This window comes from Trachurus japonicus, chromosome 17, assembly GCF_045865225.1.
Source record: "Trachurus japonicus isolate A0001 chromosome 17, Traja_1.0".
Taxonomy (NCBI): domain Eukaryota; kingdom Metazoa; phylum Chordata; class Actinopteri; order Carangiformes; family Carangidae; genus Trachurus; species Trachurus japonicus.
The window spans coordinates 1,766,949-1,784,081 of record NC_140923.1 but is presented as its reverse complement, the minus strand read 5'-3'; the positions used below and the strand labels follow the sequence as shown (position 1 = coordinate 1,784,081).

At 46.1% G+C, this 17,133-nt stretch overlaps 2 protein-coding genes across 2 annotated transcripts in view; one reads left to right on the top strand and one right to left on the bottom strand.

Moving 5' to 3' along the window:
• Positions 1-3,239: 3,239 nt before the first annotated feature.
• On the top strand, positions 3,240-12,931 carry tmub1 (transmembrane and ubiquitin-like domain containing 1). The gene is made up of 3 exons (XM_085804637.1): positions 3,240-3,347; positions 10,081-10,654; positions 12,563-12,931. The coding sequence occupies exons 2-3, from the start codon at positions 10,131-10,133 to the stop codon at positions 12,906-12,908; spliced, it is 870 nt and encodes a 289-aa protein (XP_085660763.1). The 5' UTR covers positions 3,240-3,347; positions 10,081-10,130; the 3' UTR covers positions 12,909-12,931.
• A 2,691-nt stretch (positions 12,932-15,622) lies between these two features.
• LOC146969696 (dynein axonemal heavy chain 17-like) overlaps positions 15,623-17,133 on the bottom strand; it is a 29,154-nt gene continuing 27,643 nt past the window's right edge. Inside the window, exons 21-22 of the mRNA XM_085804638.1 lie at positions 16,838-16,967; positions 15,623-15,717 (exon numbers count right to left, since the gene is read on the bottom strand). Of these exons, the coding sequence (XP_085660764.1) occupies positions 15,712-15,717; positions 16,838-16,967 (136 nt within the window). The 3' untranslated portion in view covers positions 15,623-15,711. The remainder of the gene's footprint in view (positions 15,718-16,837; positions 16,968-17,133) is intronic.

Below are 17,133 nucleotides of genomic sequence, written 5' to 3'. Positions count from 1 at the left end.
GAAACTCCGCCCAGCGCCGCAGGGGGAGGAACTCCGGGGGAAAACATGAGGACAAAGGCGGAGGATGAAACTAGAGACAGCGGCTAAGACACCAGCCACAGCCGCATAAAACTGCCTGATTTACACTAATAATAATAATAATTAATTGAATTCTTCTTATTCTTAATGAGTCTTTTAGTTCCAGTTCACCTCAGTGCATCCTGCCTTCAGACCAGAACCACTTGTCCTGGTCCCGGTCTTGGTCCTGGTCCTGGTCCAGATGTGGACCGGGGTTAGGTTAGGCCAGCCGCCGACAGGACTTTGGCCGGAGGTTCGGTGCGGAGAGCGGGCGGAGAGAGGGAGGAGAGAGGGGGGGAGAGTCCTGGTCCTCCGGCCGCTGCTCCGCGCTGCTTCCCCGGCCTGTGGCGGCTCATCAGCGGCTCTTCAGCGGCTCATCAGCGGCTCTTCAGTCCCCTGGTTCCTGGAGCACAGCAGCGGCATCCACATGGCATCCTGCCCGCTGAGCACACACCTTCTCCGGCTGGGAACTCACCGACCCCCCGGTCCCCCGGTCCCCTCCCACACACAGCCGATCAATCCATACATCAAACCTATCCATACACCTGTCTTCTGTGGAAAGTGTCTATAGGTGTGTGTGTGTGTGTGTGTGTGTGTGTGTGTGTGTGTGTGTGTGTGTGTGTGTGTGTGTGTGTGTGTGTGTGTGAGACAAAGTGTTCTTCTATAAATGAAATATATTTTCTATTAAATACAGACTGTTACATCTTCATCAACTTTGTCCCAAAATAAACAGAATGAATAAATAAAAGGCCCTCAGAGTGTGTGTGTGTGTGTGCTACTCCACAGTGGATGTGTGTATTAATAAGGTTCATTAAAGACTGTCCTCCCTCCATCGACGTGCACGCGTGCGTGTGTGTGTCGCCACCTGCTGCCCCGGATGTTGAACACATAAAGAGAGAGAGAGAGTGTGTGTGTGTGTGTGTGTGTGTGTGTGTTTATGGATGAAGTGAATCACCCAGAGCAAAGTCAGAGATCCTCATCCGTCTTTTATTTTGAAAAGCCAAGACCATTCAAAAAAAGCCCTTAATTTGAAAAGGCCTGGGATGTTTCCTGTTTACGTCAGAGTGGGTTCAGTTCAGTTCAATAATAATAATAAATAGATGACTTGTTTTATTGATTATCAATCAGCTCCTCTGTGATGTCACAACAAGAGTGACAACATCGTGTCAGGTGATCGATGACATCACGTTGCTGTTGTCATGACGTCCGTCACAGCTGAGTCTCAGTCCTCTGATGCCGCTGCTGGTCCATCTCAGACCCGGTTCCCAGGGCCGTTGTCTAGGGAAGAAAGGTGATGATAACTCTAGGGGCCCAGCGCCCAGTGGGGCCCATAAAAAACCCCAGTAGTCTAATCTTTGTATGACTGATTTATTCTGCGTAAGACCCTGACTAATACTCATAGTACACTGTAAAAACTCTACATCTTTCCTAGAATATTTGTCTTATTTCTTGTCCAAATGTCTCATTTCTAGTCAAAACTAATCTCTTTCCACTTAAAATAAGACTCATCACCTAAAAATTAACTTGTTTTTAGATCATTTTCACTTAAATTCACAATAAATAGAAAAATCTGCCAGTGAAAGTAAGTTTTTTGTGCTTGTAATAAGGAAGAAAAACTTGCTCCACTATCAGATTTTTTCTACTTATTCCAAGTGAAAATCTGCTTGAAAGAAGTAAAAAGTGTCTAAAAACAAGCTACTTTTAATATGATGTGTCTTATTTTAAGTAGAATGAGATTTGTTTTGACTAGAAATGACATTTTGACTAGAAATAAGACAAATATTCTTGCTAAGATACTTGAGTTTTTGCAGTGTAATGCTGCAGCATCAAACCAAAGAAGGCTAAATAAAAAACCATAATACATACGTAGTCTAAGAAAAAAAAAGGAAAAGTTAGGGGGAGGGGCCCACTTTAGTATTCCTTAAGGGGGCCCAGAATTCATAGCAACGGCCCTGTTAACGCTGAGTGAAATGAGTAGAATGAAGATACTTTCCTCTTTTTTTCCAAGAGGTTTCTGGTTTTAATTGCATCATTAGAAGTAAGAACGACAGAATACATTTGAACATGTTGCCTTGTTGTGCCGTTGTCTGAATTGTTCTTAAACACGTGAAGCAGAGATGGACGGATGTAAAAACACTGGATATTCATTTCATTTATCAAGTGGGCTCTAATATGCACAACTCCACTACTTCCTGAACTTAATGCTGCTCCTTTGTTTCCTGTCTTACATTATTGGACAACCTGATTAATCCAGGTGTGTCTGAGGAATCACAATGGTCAGACACACCTGGATTAATCAGTTTGTCCAATAATGTAAGACAGGAAACAAAGGAGCAGCATTAAGTTCAGGAAGTAGTGGAGCTGTGCAAAGAGCCCATTAAACTGTTTATGTTCATTACATGAGGATAATCCAATAAGACCGGCCTGTTGTTGTAAACCTAGATAAGGGATTAAACCGGTATATGTAGGTTATCCTGCTGAATTTAGCCTCAAGTCGGTTGGTCAAGTTACTATGGTGATTTATTCTCTGCAGCTAGCCTGCTCCAGACCATAATAACAGCCAGGCTTAGTTGATTCTGTTGAAGTCAGCAGTCACTCTGATCAGAAATCAATGTTTTATACAGTTATTCCATGTTCTTATGTACATATTGGCCTGATTTCTAAACTAACTAAATACATTCAGATGTCTGATGGTTTGTGAAATCTGTAAAACACATTAGCACAGAATTGTGCACACTGTTCTTCAGACAACTCACTATTTTCACTATCTGTGTCTCATCTATGAAATTTTCTATGACCACTAGTAACATCACTGGCTTCTCATAAAAAGCAAATGGAGCAAAAATAGCAATAGATTTATTTTTATTTTTTATAAAATATGTTACAAAATACAGTATATTGGCCTAAATATTGGTTGAGGGAAGAAAACAAGAATAAAATTGTATGAGCAGGCACCTTCCAAATAATTTATACACCTCATTTGAACATTGTTATCTGCAATTTATTGAAGCATCAGACTGCAGAATGTTCTTATATTCAATTAATTTTCACCCATTGCACTTTTGGTCACTTGTATTTGTGCTGTATGAACTTTACTTTAGATGGCAAGAGATTTGTGCAATGTATCAACTTCCACTGCTTCCACAGCGCCAGCAGGGGGCAGCATGACGTCACGGTGCGTCTGCCCGGCGACGCCGCAGAAGAAGAGGAAACAGGAAGTGCAGCAGCGGAGCAGATTAGCCTGATTAGCTTCGGGCTAGCGCGGGGATGTGACGTCCATCAGCTGAACTGTGAGTTTAAACTTTATTGATCTTTAATCCGCGTGAACTCGGACTCTCCGTGACCCGGCTCAGACCGGTACCGACCGGTCTGCGGTAGCATCATGTAGCATGTAGCTTAGCTCCGCTGCTAGCCGAGGCTAGCGCCGTTAGCCGTTAGCTCAGAGGTTAGCATCGATCCCCACAGACTCTCCAGGCTGTTGGAGTGAAGCTGGGATCGATACCCGGCTGATCAGCACCACACAGCCGGAGATAACCCGGGATAAACCCGGGATAACCCGGGATAAAACCGGGTTTAAAACGGGATAAACCGGTGCTAACCGTGTGTGTCAGGTGAGCTGAGTGTGATGTCTGACATCTGTGATTCATCAATGAGGACTGGTCATCGATAGTTAACCAGCTACCAAATAGTTAACCAGCTACCAGAACCAGGTCATTGATAGTTAACCAGCTACCAGAACCAGGTCATTGATAGTTAACCAGCTACCAGAACCAGGTCATTGATAGTTAACCAGCTACCAGAACCAGATCATTGATAGTTAACCAGCTACCAAATAGTTAACCAGCTACCAGAACCAGGTCATTGATAGTTAACCAGCTACCAGAACCAGATCATTGATAGTTAACCAGCTACCAGAACCAGATCATTGATAGTTAACCAGCTACCAGAACCAGGTCATTGATAGTTAACCAGCTACCAGAACCAGATCATTGATAGTTAACCAGCTACCAAATAGTTAACCAGCTACCAGAACCAGGTCATTGATAGTTAACCAGCTACCAAATAGTTAACCAGCTACCAGAACCAGGTCATTGATAGTTAACCAGCTACCAAATAGTTAACCAGCTACCAGAACCAGGTCATTGATAGTTAACCAGCTACCAAATAGTTAACCAGCTACCAGAACCAGGTCATTGATAGTTAACCAGCTACCAAATAGTTAACCAGCTACCAGAACCAGGTCATCGATAGTTAACCAGCTACCAAATAGTTAACCAGCTACCAGAACCAGATCATCGATGGTTAACCAGATCATTGATAGTTAACCAGCTACCAAATAGTTAACCAGCTACCAGAACCAGGTCATTGATAGTTAACCAGCTACCAGAACCAGATCATTGATAGTTAACCAGCTACCAAATAGTTAACCAGCTACCAGAACCAGGTCATTGATAGTTAACCAGCTACCAGAACCAGGTCATTGATAGTTAACCAGCTACCAGAACCAGATCATTGATAGTTAACCAGCTACCAGAACCAGGTCATTGATAGTTAACCAGCTACCAGAACCAGATCATTGATAGTTAACCAGCTACCAAATAGTTAACCAGCTACCAGAACCAGGTCATTGATAGTTAACCAGCTACCAAATAGTTAACCAGCTACCAGAACCAGGTCATTGATAGTTAACCAGCTACCAAATAGTTAACCAGCTACCAGAACCAGGTCATTGATAGTTAACCAGCTACCAAATAGTTAACCAGCTACCAGAACCAGGTCATTGATAGTTAACCAGCTACCAAATAGTTAACCAGCTACCAGAACCAGGTCATCGATAGTTAACCAGCTACCAAATAGTTAACCAGCTACCAGAACCAGATCATCGATGGTTAACCAGATCATTGATAGTTAACCAGCTACCAAATAGTTAACCAGCTACCAGAACCAGGTCATCGATAGTTAACCAGCTACCAAATAGTTAACCAGCTACCAGAACCAGGTCATTGATAGTTAACCAGCTACCAGAACCAGGTCATTGATAGTTAACCAGCTACCAAATAGTTAACCAGCTACCAGAACCAGGTCATTGATAGTTAACCAGCTACCAGAACCAGGTCATTGATAGTTAACCAGCTACCAAATAGTTAACCAGCTACCAGAACCAGATCATTGATAGTTAACCAGCTACCAAATAGTTAACCAGCTACCAGAACCAGGTCATTGATAGTTAACCAGCTACCAAATAGTTAACCAGCTACCAGAACCAGGTCATTGATAGTTAACCAGCTACCAAATAGTTAACCAGCTACCAGAACCAGATCATCGATGGTTAACCAGATCATTGATAGTTAACCAGCTACCAAATAGTTAACCAGCTACCAGAACCAGATCATTGATAGTTAACCAGCTACCAAATAGTTAACCAGCTACCAGAACCAGGTCATTGATAGTTAACCAGCTACCAGAACCAGGTCATTGATAGTTAACCAGCTACCAGATAGTTAACCAGCTACCAGAACCAGGTCATTGATAGTTAACCAGCTAGTTACCAGAACCAGGTCATTGATAGTTAACCAGCTACCAGATAGTTAACCAGCTACCAGAACCAGGTCATTGATAGTTAACCAGCTACCAAATAGTTAATCAGCCACCAGAACCAGGTCATTGATAGATAACCAGCTACCAGATAGTTAACCAGCTACCAGAACCAGGTCATTGATAGTTAACCAGCTACCAGAACCAGGTCATTGATAGTTAACCAGCTACCAGATAGTTAACCAGCTACCAGAACCAGGTCATTGATAGTTAACCAGCTACCAAATAGTTAATCAGCCACCAGAACCAGGTCATTGATAGATAACCAGCTACCAGATAGTTAACCAGCTACCAGAACCAGGTCATCGATAGTTAACCAGCTAGTTACCAGAACCAGAACCAGGTCATTGATAGTTAACCAGCTAGTTACCAGAACCAGAACCAGGTCATTGATAGTTAACCAGCTAGTTACCAGAACCAGGTCATCGATAGTTAACCAGCTAGTTACCAGAACCAGAACCAGGTCATTGATAGTTAACCAGCTACCAGATAGTTAACCAGCTACCAAATAGTTAACCAGCTACTAGAACCAGAACCAGAACCAGGTCATCGATAGTTAACCAGCTACCAGAACCAGAACCAGGTCATTGATAGTTAACCAGCTACCAAATAGTTAACCAGCTACCGAATAGTTAACCAGCTAGGAGGTACAGGTGTGACGTAAAGGAGGTAAAGGTGTGGGGTAAAAGAGGTAAAGGAGGTACAGGTGTGAGGTAAAGGAGGTAAAGGAGGTACAGGTGTGGGGTAAAGGAGGTAAAGGAGGTACAGGTGTGGGGTAAAGGTACAGGTATGAGGTAAAGGTGTGGGGTAAAGGAGGTACAGGTGTGAGGTAAAGGACATAAAGGAGGTACAGGTGTGATAGTTAACCAGCTACCAGAACCAGAACCAGGTCATTGATAGTTAACCAGCTACCAAATAGTTAACCAGCTACCGAATAGTTAACCAGCTACCGGATAGTTAAAGGGATAGTTCACCCTAGAATGATATTTCGCTCATGATCTCCTCCCCCTCATGTGGACTAAGGGCTGGAAGAAGTTTCAGAGTCCACCGTCCCTTCTCTGAGTTACAGGGGGTCTTGGCGTAGCAGTGCATGTCCATATAACGGTTGCAAAGGGACACCAGAGCTCTTCGTAAAAAAACACACACAAAAAAACATCCAAATACCTCCATGATGCTCGTATGTAATGTCCGTCTTGTGCTGAAGCCCCAAATTGCGTAATTGTCCCGAAAAAAATTAAATAAGTCTATATTTTAAGCTTGTTTGTAGCGGAAGCTTCTCGAAGCTCCTCTTCCTGGTCAGTCCAAATCTCGCGTGATTCGCAGTAACCGCACTGACGCCGGCGCAAATCACGCGAGATTTGGACGGACCAGGAAGAGGAGCTTCGAGAAGCTTCCGCTACAAACAAGCTTAAAATATAGACTTATTTAATTTTTTTCGGGACAATTACGCAATTTGGGGCTTCAGCACAAGACGGACATTACATACGAGCATCATGGAGGTATTTGGATGTTTTTTTGTGAGTGTTTTTTTACGAAGAGCTCTGGTGTCCCTTTGCAACCGTTATATGGACATGCACTGCTATGCCGAGACCCCCTGTAACTCAGAGAAGCCACGGAGGACTCTGAAACTTCTTCCAGCCCTTAGTCAACATGAGGGTGAGTAGATAATGAGCGAAATATCATTCTAGGGTGAACTATCCCTTTAACCAGCTACCAAATAGTTAACCAGCTACCGGATAGTTAACCAGCTACCGGATAGTTAACCAGCTACCAAATAGTTAACCAGCTACCAGATAGTTAACCAGCTACCAGAACCAGAACCAGGTCATTGATAGTTAACCAGCTACCAGAACCAGAACCAGGTCATTGATAGTTAACCAGCTACCAGATAGTTAACCAGCTACCAGAACCAGAACCAGGTCATTGATAGTTAACCAGCTACCAGAACCAGAACCAGGTCATTGATAGTTAACCAGCTACCAGATAGTTAACCAGCTACCAGATAGTTAACCAGCTACCAGAACCAGGTCATCGATAGTTAACCAGCTACCAGATAGTTAACCAGCTACCAAATAGTTAACCAGCTACCAAATAGTTAACCAGCTACCAGAACCAGGTCATTGATAGTTAACCAGCTACCAGATAGTTAACCAGCTACCAGATAGTTAACCAGCTACCAAATAGTTAACCAGCTACCAGAACCAGGTCATTGATAGTTAACCAGCTACCAGATAGTTAACCAGCTACCAGATAGTTAACCAGCTACCAAATAGTTAACCAGCTACCAAATAGTTAACCAGCTACCAGATAGTTAACCAGCTACCAGAACCAGAACCAGGTCATTGATAGTTAACCAGCTACCAGAACCAGAACCAGGTCATCGATAGTTAGAATTAGTGAATAAGTTCTAATCAGTCAATCTATAACTGAACTTTAACCAGGTGTGAAGTACAGGTGTGAGGTAAAGGTGTGGGGTAAAGGAGGTAAAGGAGGTACAGGTGTGAGGTAAAGGAGATAAAGGAGGTACAGGTGTGGGGTAAAGGAGGTACAGGTGTGGGGTAAAGGAGGTAAAGGAGGTACAGGTGTGGGGTAAAGGAGGTAAAGGTGTGAGGTAAAGGAGGTACAGGTGTGAGGTAAAGGAGGTAAAGGTGTGGGGTAAAGGAGGTAAAGGAGGTACAGGTGTGAGGTAAAGGAGATAAAGGAGGTAAAGGTGTGGGGTAAAGGAGATAAAGGAGGTACAGGTGTGAGGTAAAGGAGGTAAAGGTGTGAGGTAAAGGAGGTATAGGTGTGAGGTAAAGGAGATAAAGGAGGTACAGGTGTGAGGTAAAGGAGGTAAAGGTGTGAGGTAAAGGAGGTAAAGGTGTGAGGTAAAGGAGATAAAGGAGGTACAGGTGTGAGGTAAAGGAGGTAAAGGTGTGAGGTAAAGGAGATAAAGGAGGTACAGGTGTGGGGTAAAGGAGGTACAGGTGTGACGTAAAGGAGGTAAAGGTGTGGGGTAAAAGAGGTAAAGGAGGTACAGGTGTGAGGTAAAGGAGGTACAGGTGTTGGGTAAAGGAGGTAAAGGAGGTACAGGTGTGGGGTAAAGGTACAGGTATGAGGTAAAGGTGTGGGGTAAAGGAGGTACAGGTGTGAGGTAAAGGACATAAAGGAGGTACAGGTGTGAGGTAAAGGTGTGGGGTAAAGGAGGTACAGGTGTGAGGTAAAGGAGATAAAGGAGGTACAGGTGTGAGGTAAAGGTGTGGGGTAAAGGAGGTACAGGTGTGAGGTAAAGGAGATAAAGGAGGTACAGGTGTGAGGTAAAGGAGGTAAAGGTGTGAGGTAAAGGAGATAAAGGAGGTACAGGTGTGAGGTAAAGGAGGTAAAGGTGTGAGGTAAAGGAGGTAAAGGTGTGGGGTAAAGGAGGTACAGGTGTGAGGTAAAGGAGGTACAGGTGTGGGGTAAAGGAGGTACAGGTGTGAGGTAAAGGAGGTACAGGTGTGGGGTAAAGGAGGTAAAGGTGTGGGGTAAAGGAGGTAAAGGAGGTACAGGTGTGAGGTAAATTAGGTACAGGTGTGAGGTAAAGGAGGTAAAGGAGGTACAGGTGTGGGGGTAAAGGAGGTACAGGTGTGAGGTAAATTAGGTACAGGTGTGAGGTAAAGGAGGTACAGGTGTGGGGGTAAAGGAGATAAAGGAGGTACAGGTGTGGGGTAGAGGAGATAAAGGAGGTACAGGTGTGAGGTAAAGGTGTGGGGTAAAGGAGGTACAGGTGTGAGGTAAAGGAGATAAAGGAGGTACAGGTGTGAGGTAAAGGAGGTAAAGGTGTGGGGGTAAAGGAGATAAAGGAGGTACAGGTGTGGGGTAGAGGAGATAAAGGAGGTACAGGTGTGAGGTAAAGGTGTGAGGTAAAGGAGGTACAGGTGTGGGGTAAAGGAGATAAAGGAGGTACAGGTGTGGGGTAAAGGAGGTAAAGGTGTGAGGTAAAGGAGATAAAGGAGGTACAGGTGTGGGGTAAAGGAGGTAAAGGTGTGAGGTAAAGGAGATAAAGGAGGTACAGGTGTGGGGTAAAGGAGGTAAAGGTGTGGGGTAAAGGAGATAAAGGAGGTACAGGTGTGGGGTAAAGGAGGTACAGGTGTGAGGTAAAGGAGATAAAGGAGGTACAGGTGTGGGGTAAAGGAGGTAAAGGAGGTACAGGTGTGGGGTAAAGGAGGTAAAGGAGGTACAGGTGTGAGGTAAAGGAGGTACAGGTGTGGGGTAAAGGAGATAAAGGAGGTACAGGTGTGGGGTAAAGGAGGTACAGGTGTGGGGTAAAGGAGGTACAGGTCAGGTAAAGGAGGTACAACTTTTGTTTGAAACGAGCTGATTGGTTCTTATTGGTTAATGTCTAATAGGATGTGAGTAACCGTGTCAGGTGTTGTTGACGCTAAGCCCCGCCCCCTTTTTTTTGTGCAGGTGTGTGTGTGACCTGTGTTGACATCACAGCGGGCGTTGTTGCCGGGGCGATGGCTCTGATCGAAGGCGTGGGCGACGAGGTGACGCTGCTGTTCGGCTCGCTGCTGCTGCTCGCCGTGCTGCTGCTCGCCTGGATCTCCACGCGCACCTCGGAGCCCTCGGAGCACCTGTTCACCTCCCCCGCCGCCACCACAGGCCCCGCCCACAACGCCAGGACAGGCCCCGCCCACTCCGACAGAACAGGCCCCGCCCACCAGGAGGACACGCCCCTCGCCTCCTCCAACACCTCCTCCTCCTCCTCCTCCTCACCCCCCAGCTCCGTCAGCGATGACTCCATCACAGAACCCCCCCTCGCCTCCTCCCCCGAGGAGAAGGAGGAGGAGGGGGGAGAGGGGGAGGGGGGGCAGGGGGAGGAGCCAGGAGGAGGAGGAGGAGACGGGCTGAGGAGCAGAGGAGGAGGAGGAGGAGAAGCTTCATCGTCCCAGAGGAACATGGTGGTCAGACTGAAGTTCCTCAACGACACAGAGAGAACGGCTCAGGTCCAACCACAGGACACCATCGGATACATCAAACGGTACGAAATACTGCAGTAATACTACTGTAATACTGTAGTACTACTGGTATAAACCACAGGACACCATCGGATACATCAAACGGTACGAAATACTGCAGTAATAGACCGAATCTTCTTGTTGTTTACATTCTACTTCCTGGTAGAAAACCAGCTGTGATTTGAATGAGATCAATAGTAACGAACGAGAGTTTAGCTATATATCATATTTTTCACGCCCTATCACCGTTTAGACAAATCTGAAATGATTGAAGAAACATTACTATTTCTGTGTGTGTGTTTAGTGTTGCTATGTGTTGTATTTATTCAGTTTGGGGGAATCACGGTGTCTAGAAAGCATCAGTGGCTGCAGCTGACAGGGACAGATAACGGTGGTAGCTAAGCTAACGGTAGCTAAGCTACCAGCAGGACGTCAGCTGTTAAAACCCTCCCGTTGTGGGACACGACATGAAACTACTCCAGTTAGCTCAGTCATGTTGGAACTCAGATATCCGCTGGAGAAAATATTTTTTCATGGAGCGTTTATTGAGTCACTGAGTTATTAAAGTTAAACAGCTAGCTAGCTAACCGTTAGCCCGGCTAATCTATGATAACCATGACTAATTACAAAAACGTGCACACGTAAATAGTAATGTTTGTCCAATCATTGGTTTTATAAACTTTACAAACATCAGATTAGTCTAAACGGTGATATAGTGACATGAAAAAGTAGATAAATATAGAGAAACTCTCGTCCGTCACTATTGTTCTCATGCTGGTTTTCTACCCGGAAGTAGTTGTAAACAACAAGGAGATTCGTCCTATACTACTGTAATACAGTACCGGTACCAAAATGTTGGTATCGTGATAACACTAGTCTGCTGTCTGCCCAATTTCAGGTGAATGCAGCATGAAAAATACCATTGAGTTGCTTGCTATATACAACCACAATGCTAGATGGGAGGAATTCCTACACAATGTCCCTTTAGGGGCCGTGTCCACCAGACGTGTTTTCAGCCTCTGGGCGTCTACTTTCCATTCAAACCCTGTTGAGTCGGCGCTCACAGCGCTCACAGCGCTCAGCGCCCTCGGCGGTAAAACGCCCTCGGCGCTAGCTTCTTTTTGTCGCGGCGCTCAGAGCGCTTCCAGTTGAAATCTGTTCAACTTTTAGAACAGCGGCGCGCTTGTCAATGTCACTTTTCCCCGCACCGACCAATCAGAATCAAGAAGGGGCGGGACATACGTTACCACAGCAACACAACCGGAGACGTGTTGAACACTTGTGTTGAAGGTAGGCCGACCTCAGGGTCCATGTCAAAAGCTGCTGCTAATGCTGTTGTGTATTTCTGACACTCGTTGTACTCAAACTCAAAAGTACTTTATTATTCTGTTAGGAACTTCGTTGCGGAAGGACATCAACCCTAACCCAAAACAACGATCCACACATACATACCACAGCCATACCCAACACAATAATAATACACATTCCTACAACCACACATAAGTACAAGTACTCGCAGCAAGTGTTTACATTAAACAAGGCAGGAACACGGACTTGTTTTGTAACCTAGCAACAGCGGCATTCTGACGAGGGAGAGAGAGAGCGCTAAGCGCTGGGAAAGCAGCGCTGAGAGGCTGTCAGCGCTAAAAACGCGTCTGGTGGACACAGCCCCTTAAAGAGAGAAGTTAAAATGATTTTAATTTCATAATCAGTAGTGATATGTGACCACTTATGCTGACCTGTGTGTTGACCTCTGACCTCTCTGTGCTGACTTCTGTGTGTTGACCTCTGACCTCTCTGTGTTGACCTCTGACCTCTGTGTATTGACCTCTGACCTCTGTGTATTGACCTCTGACCCCTCTGTGTTGACCTCTGACCTCTGTGTATTGACCTCTGACCTCTGTGTTGACCTCTGACCTCTGCCCCCCCAGGACCTACTTTGCGGGCCAGGAGCAGCAGGTGCGGCTCATCTACCAGGGCCAGCTGCTGCAGGACGACGCCCAGACGCTGGCGTCCTTGAACCTGGCCCACAACTGCGTTCTGCACTGCCACATCTCCCAGCAGGGGGGCCGGGGGGCCGGGCCGCGGCCGGCCGACCAGGTTGCCGTGGCGCTGAACGTGGGCAGCCTCATGGTGCCGCTGCTGGTGCTCATGCTGTCCGTGCTCTGGTACTGTCAGATCCAGTACCGCCAGTTCTTCACGGCGCCGGCCACCGCCTCGCTGGTCGGAGTCACCATCTTCCTCAGCCTGGTGGCCTTCGGGGTCTACCGCCGCTAGCTAGCTAGCTAGCTGCTCTCTGATTGGCTGCCTTCGGGGTCTACCGCCGCTAGCTAGCTAGCTAGCTGCTCTCTGATTGGCTGCCTTCGGGGTCTACCGCCGCTAGCTAGCTAGCTAGCTGCTCTCTGATTGGCTGCCTTCGGGGTCTACCGCCGCTAGCTAGCTGCTCTCTGATTGGCTGAGTCACCATCTTCCTCAGCCTGGTGGCCTTCGGGGTTCATAGATATATATACTGACTAGATGCCGCGTTCCCAGGCAGCTCTATTGAGTGGAATGCGTCAATGCGGCGGCCATCTTGGTCAGGGGGAAGCCGTGTCTACTTCCTGCATTAGAGGTCTATCAACCATTAACATCACCATAACTCACTGAATATTCAACCGATTTTCAAGCCGTTTGGTTTATTATAAATGTCAGACAGATATTTATGATACAACAACAACAACATTTTTAATGTATTAAACATACACTTAGATACTCAGACACACACCCACATGCATAAATACAGTGAAATGTGTTCTACAGGGTCTGACTGGTCTGACTGCTGGTCAGACGTTTATATGTCTATGGTCAGTAACTCTGTACCAAGATGGCCGCCGTGTTGACGTACGCTGAGGAGCAGAAGGCGGTATACATCTAGTCAGTATCTGTATCTATGTTCGGGGTCTACCGCCGCTAGCTAGCTGCTCTCTGATTGGCTGCTGCGGTGACGTCAGCAGCTGGGGGGCGGGGCTCTCTGTCTGTCTGTGGTATCGGAGCCGGCCGGCCGCCGAGAGACTTGATGTTTGTTTTTATTTCTGTTGCCATGGAGACGTAGAGTGTGAACGAGGACTCAATGACTTTGATTTTTTTTAATTTTTTTTTTTTAGATCTGGTTTCTTTCTGTAGTTTGAACATCTTCATCTTCTTTATCGTGCCTCTTTTACTTTCTGGTCTCTGTCGACTGCCAGACTGTAACACCTCACCTGCCTGTCTGTCACCTGAGAGAGAGAGTGTGTGAGTGTGTGTGTGTGTGTGTGTGCGTGTGCGCGAGTGTGTGTGTGAGAGTGTGAGTGTGAGAACAGGAAGTCGTCAGTGTAAATTAGATCTTTTGACAAAAGAGAAATTCTATTAAATTGTTTATTTAACGTGTCGTTGTCCTTTGTGTCTCACTGGCGCTGGTGAGAGCTGTTGGCTCCACCTCGGTAACCATGGAAACGGCTAAACCCAGACTTCCGTCCCATCAAAGTGGTTTTAGCATGAATGCCAGCCGCCTTGTTGTAACCATGGTGACTGATGCTGCCGGCCAATCATGGTCTGGAGCAGGATTAAGGTGAAGATTAACTTCATTAATGTTCAGAAAACCTCCACTAGACATAAAATAATATATCATCCATAAAAACATTAAGTTAATACAAAATCAATCAAATGAAAGTGAGGTGTTAAACTACAGATTGGTTGGTTCAGTGTCTCCTGCTTCATTCAGTCCTCAGGTCAATGTAGCTGATCAACAGTTGGTAAATGTGGTAAACGTCACTTATTCTGAATTTATTTAGGTCTATTAAAGGGCAACTTCGGTTTTTTTCAACCTGGGCCCTGTTTTCATATGTTTTTCTGTAGATGTGAGTGATGGATAATATTTTTTTTGAGGTGGCTCCAGTATTGAGCCGGGCAGGCAGCCTGCAGCCCAGCTGATGCTCTTGCATGGGGCAAGTGGCTCCCGTCAAAGTTCGCCGTAAACGAGCATTTTTTTTCAAACTGACAGGCTCAGATAGTTACAATGAATGTCCGACAACATACTAGAAAGGAGAAATTAACGTATTCAGGGTTTTTTCTGGCCAAAATTTGGGTTGAGGCGGCCGCAGGGATACGTATCTCTCCCTCCGGTCAAACGCCCCGTCCTGATCCACATCCACTGCAAGGTAAAGGTGCCGCCAGCTGTAATAGTGTAACATCCGCGTTTTTACAGCTGATTTTAGGATGAAACTCTGAACATAAATAATAAATTACCATGGAGATCTATCCGGGTTAAACAGCCACCTTTGTAGCTGCAGCTCTCCGTCTCCGTCTCCTCCTCTCTCTCTTCACGCTCTGTGCCGGTGGGGTGTGTTTACACTCAGCACCAGGTTTGAACGGAGCGGAGTCTATGAGCCCCAATGAGCCCCGCCCCCGCAGGTACACAAGCAAGCCGCGCATCAACGGCATCTTGCGGTCTGGCCCGGAGCTGAAATCAAACACACCCCTCCTGCTGCGGTCGAGTTGAACCAGTTGAAAACAGCGCCGCTGAGCTTCCATACCGTAGCCTACATTGAGTTTCAATCAAGATTCCAGCGCAGCGGCAGACAATTTCAGCGAGGCCGTGCCGACCACAGGGTCTGGTATGTTGTCGGACACTCATTGTAACTATCTGAGCCTGTCAATTTGAAAAAAATGCCTGTTTATACCGCGAACTTTGACGGGAGCCACTTGCCCCATGTAAGAGCGTTAGCTGGGCTGCAGGCTGCCTGCCGGGCTCAATACTGCAGCCACCTCAATAAAAGTGTTATCCATCACTCACATATACAGAAAAACATAGGAAAACAGGGCCCAGGTTGAAAAAAACCGAAGTTGCCCTTTAAAAGAATAAAATGTTCATTTCATTCATTTTGTCCCTTTGATGAGGGCTGCACCTTTATGTGAAGAGGACAGGTGGAGACAGACAGAACATCCTGACCTCACATCAGCTGACTTTAGACTTTCAGTCTTTATTGTCAGAGTCATGGAGACACGTTCTCAGCTCGTTAACACATCTGGATCATTAGGTGATGATGTCACTTCCTGGAGACGGTCAACACTGAAACACAGACAGACAGCAGGTCACCTGATTGGTCGACAGTGAAACACAGACAGACAGCAGGTCACCTGATTGGTCGACAGTGAAACACAGACAGACAGCAGGTCACCTGATTGGTCGACAGTGAAACACAGACAGACAGCAGGTCACCTGATTGGTCGACAGTGAAACACAGACAGACAGCAGCTTCCTCGTAGCCTGGGGCCGTTGACTCGCTGTTTTGGTAGGAAACGGAACCAGGGCAAGAGACACAGGCCTTTCCGTCAAAATAAAAGCACCAAGCTAATAAAATGCGGTGAAACTCTTTAATTTAAGGAATATAATTTACAAGAAAGTCTCAAGCCATTAAAGGGACAACCAGGAGTTTTGTTAAAGCGAAGTGTTTCCACACTACATTTATGAGCCTCCGCACCGTGAAATTCTTTGACCGGTGCAAGACAGACTCATGTTTTCATTCATCAAGAATTAAAGTCAGAGGTTGGAAGACGATCACATACCGTCGTAGTTCCCACCATAAACGGAGATTCATACAGCGGCGTTATTCTCATGACTCGCCACCAAACCGAAAGTAAAGAAACGCTGGTCGGCTCGCCCAGCATTTCCACCACCACTAATAATAACAAAATAACCATAGAGACAAAACCATAGATTTATCTAAAATGGACCATTAACAAGTGGTAACGTAGATTCATCCACATTAATATCAGACTTTTTTATTGTCGCGGAATTTTTCGTTCTGCCGACGGAGAAACTCCTCATTGTCCCTTTCAGTGAACTTTTTGCTTTTATTGTATTACAAGTTAATGTTTATTTTTAGTTTAGTTTTATGTTGGTGAATACTTTGATTTTGGTGAATTTGGTGATTTCAGTATCCGCTACAGACGGGAACCAGAATGCAGACGAAATTGGGAGTTAACAGACACCAGGCTCTTCTCCTCTCTGAAGAGCCTGGTGACGCGAGGCGACAGACAGACAGCCGCTCATCTGATTGGTGGACAGACAGACAGCAGCTCATCTGATTGGTGGACAGACAGACAGCAGCTCATCTGATTGGTGGACAGACAGACAGCCGCTCATCTGATTGGTGGACAGACAGACAGACAGCCGGTTGCTGACTCACCTGCAGCTGCTCCGCCAGGTGTTCAGGAAGCTCCACCCCTGCAGCTTCCAGCAGCAGGATGCTCTCTGTCAGAGGGAAACTAGAGCCCTGGGAGGAGGAGTCATCAGCAGCACGGCTCACCTGCTGCAGACTGCACACACACACACACACACACACACACACACACACACACACACACACACACACACGCGTTAAGTCAACTTTCAGAGTCCTCCGTGGCTTCTCTGAGTTTAGATGCAGCAGTGCATGTCCATATGACGGTTGAGAACGGAGCTCACTTTTCTTCGTCCAAAAAG

Coding starts and splice junctions, on each gene's coding strand:
- tmub1 (XM_085804637.1), top strand. CDS start 10,131: ATGGCTCTGATCGAAGGCGTGGGCGACGAGGTGACGCTGCTGTTCGGC. Junction 10,655..12,562: donor ACCATCGGATACATCAAACG/GTACGAAATACT, acceptor CTGCCCCCCCAG/GACCTACTTTGCGGGCCAGG.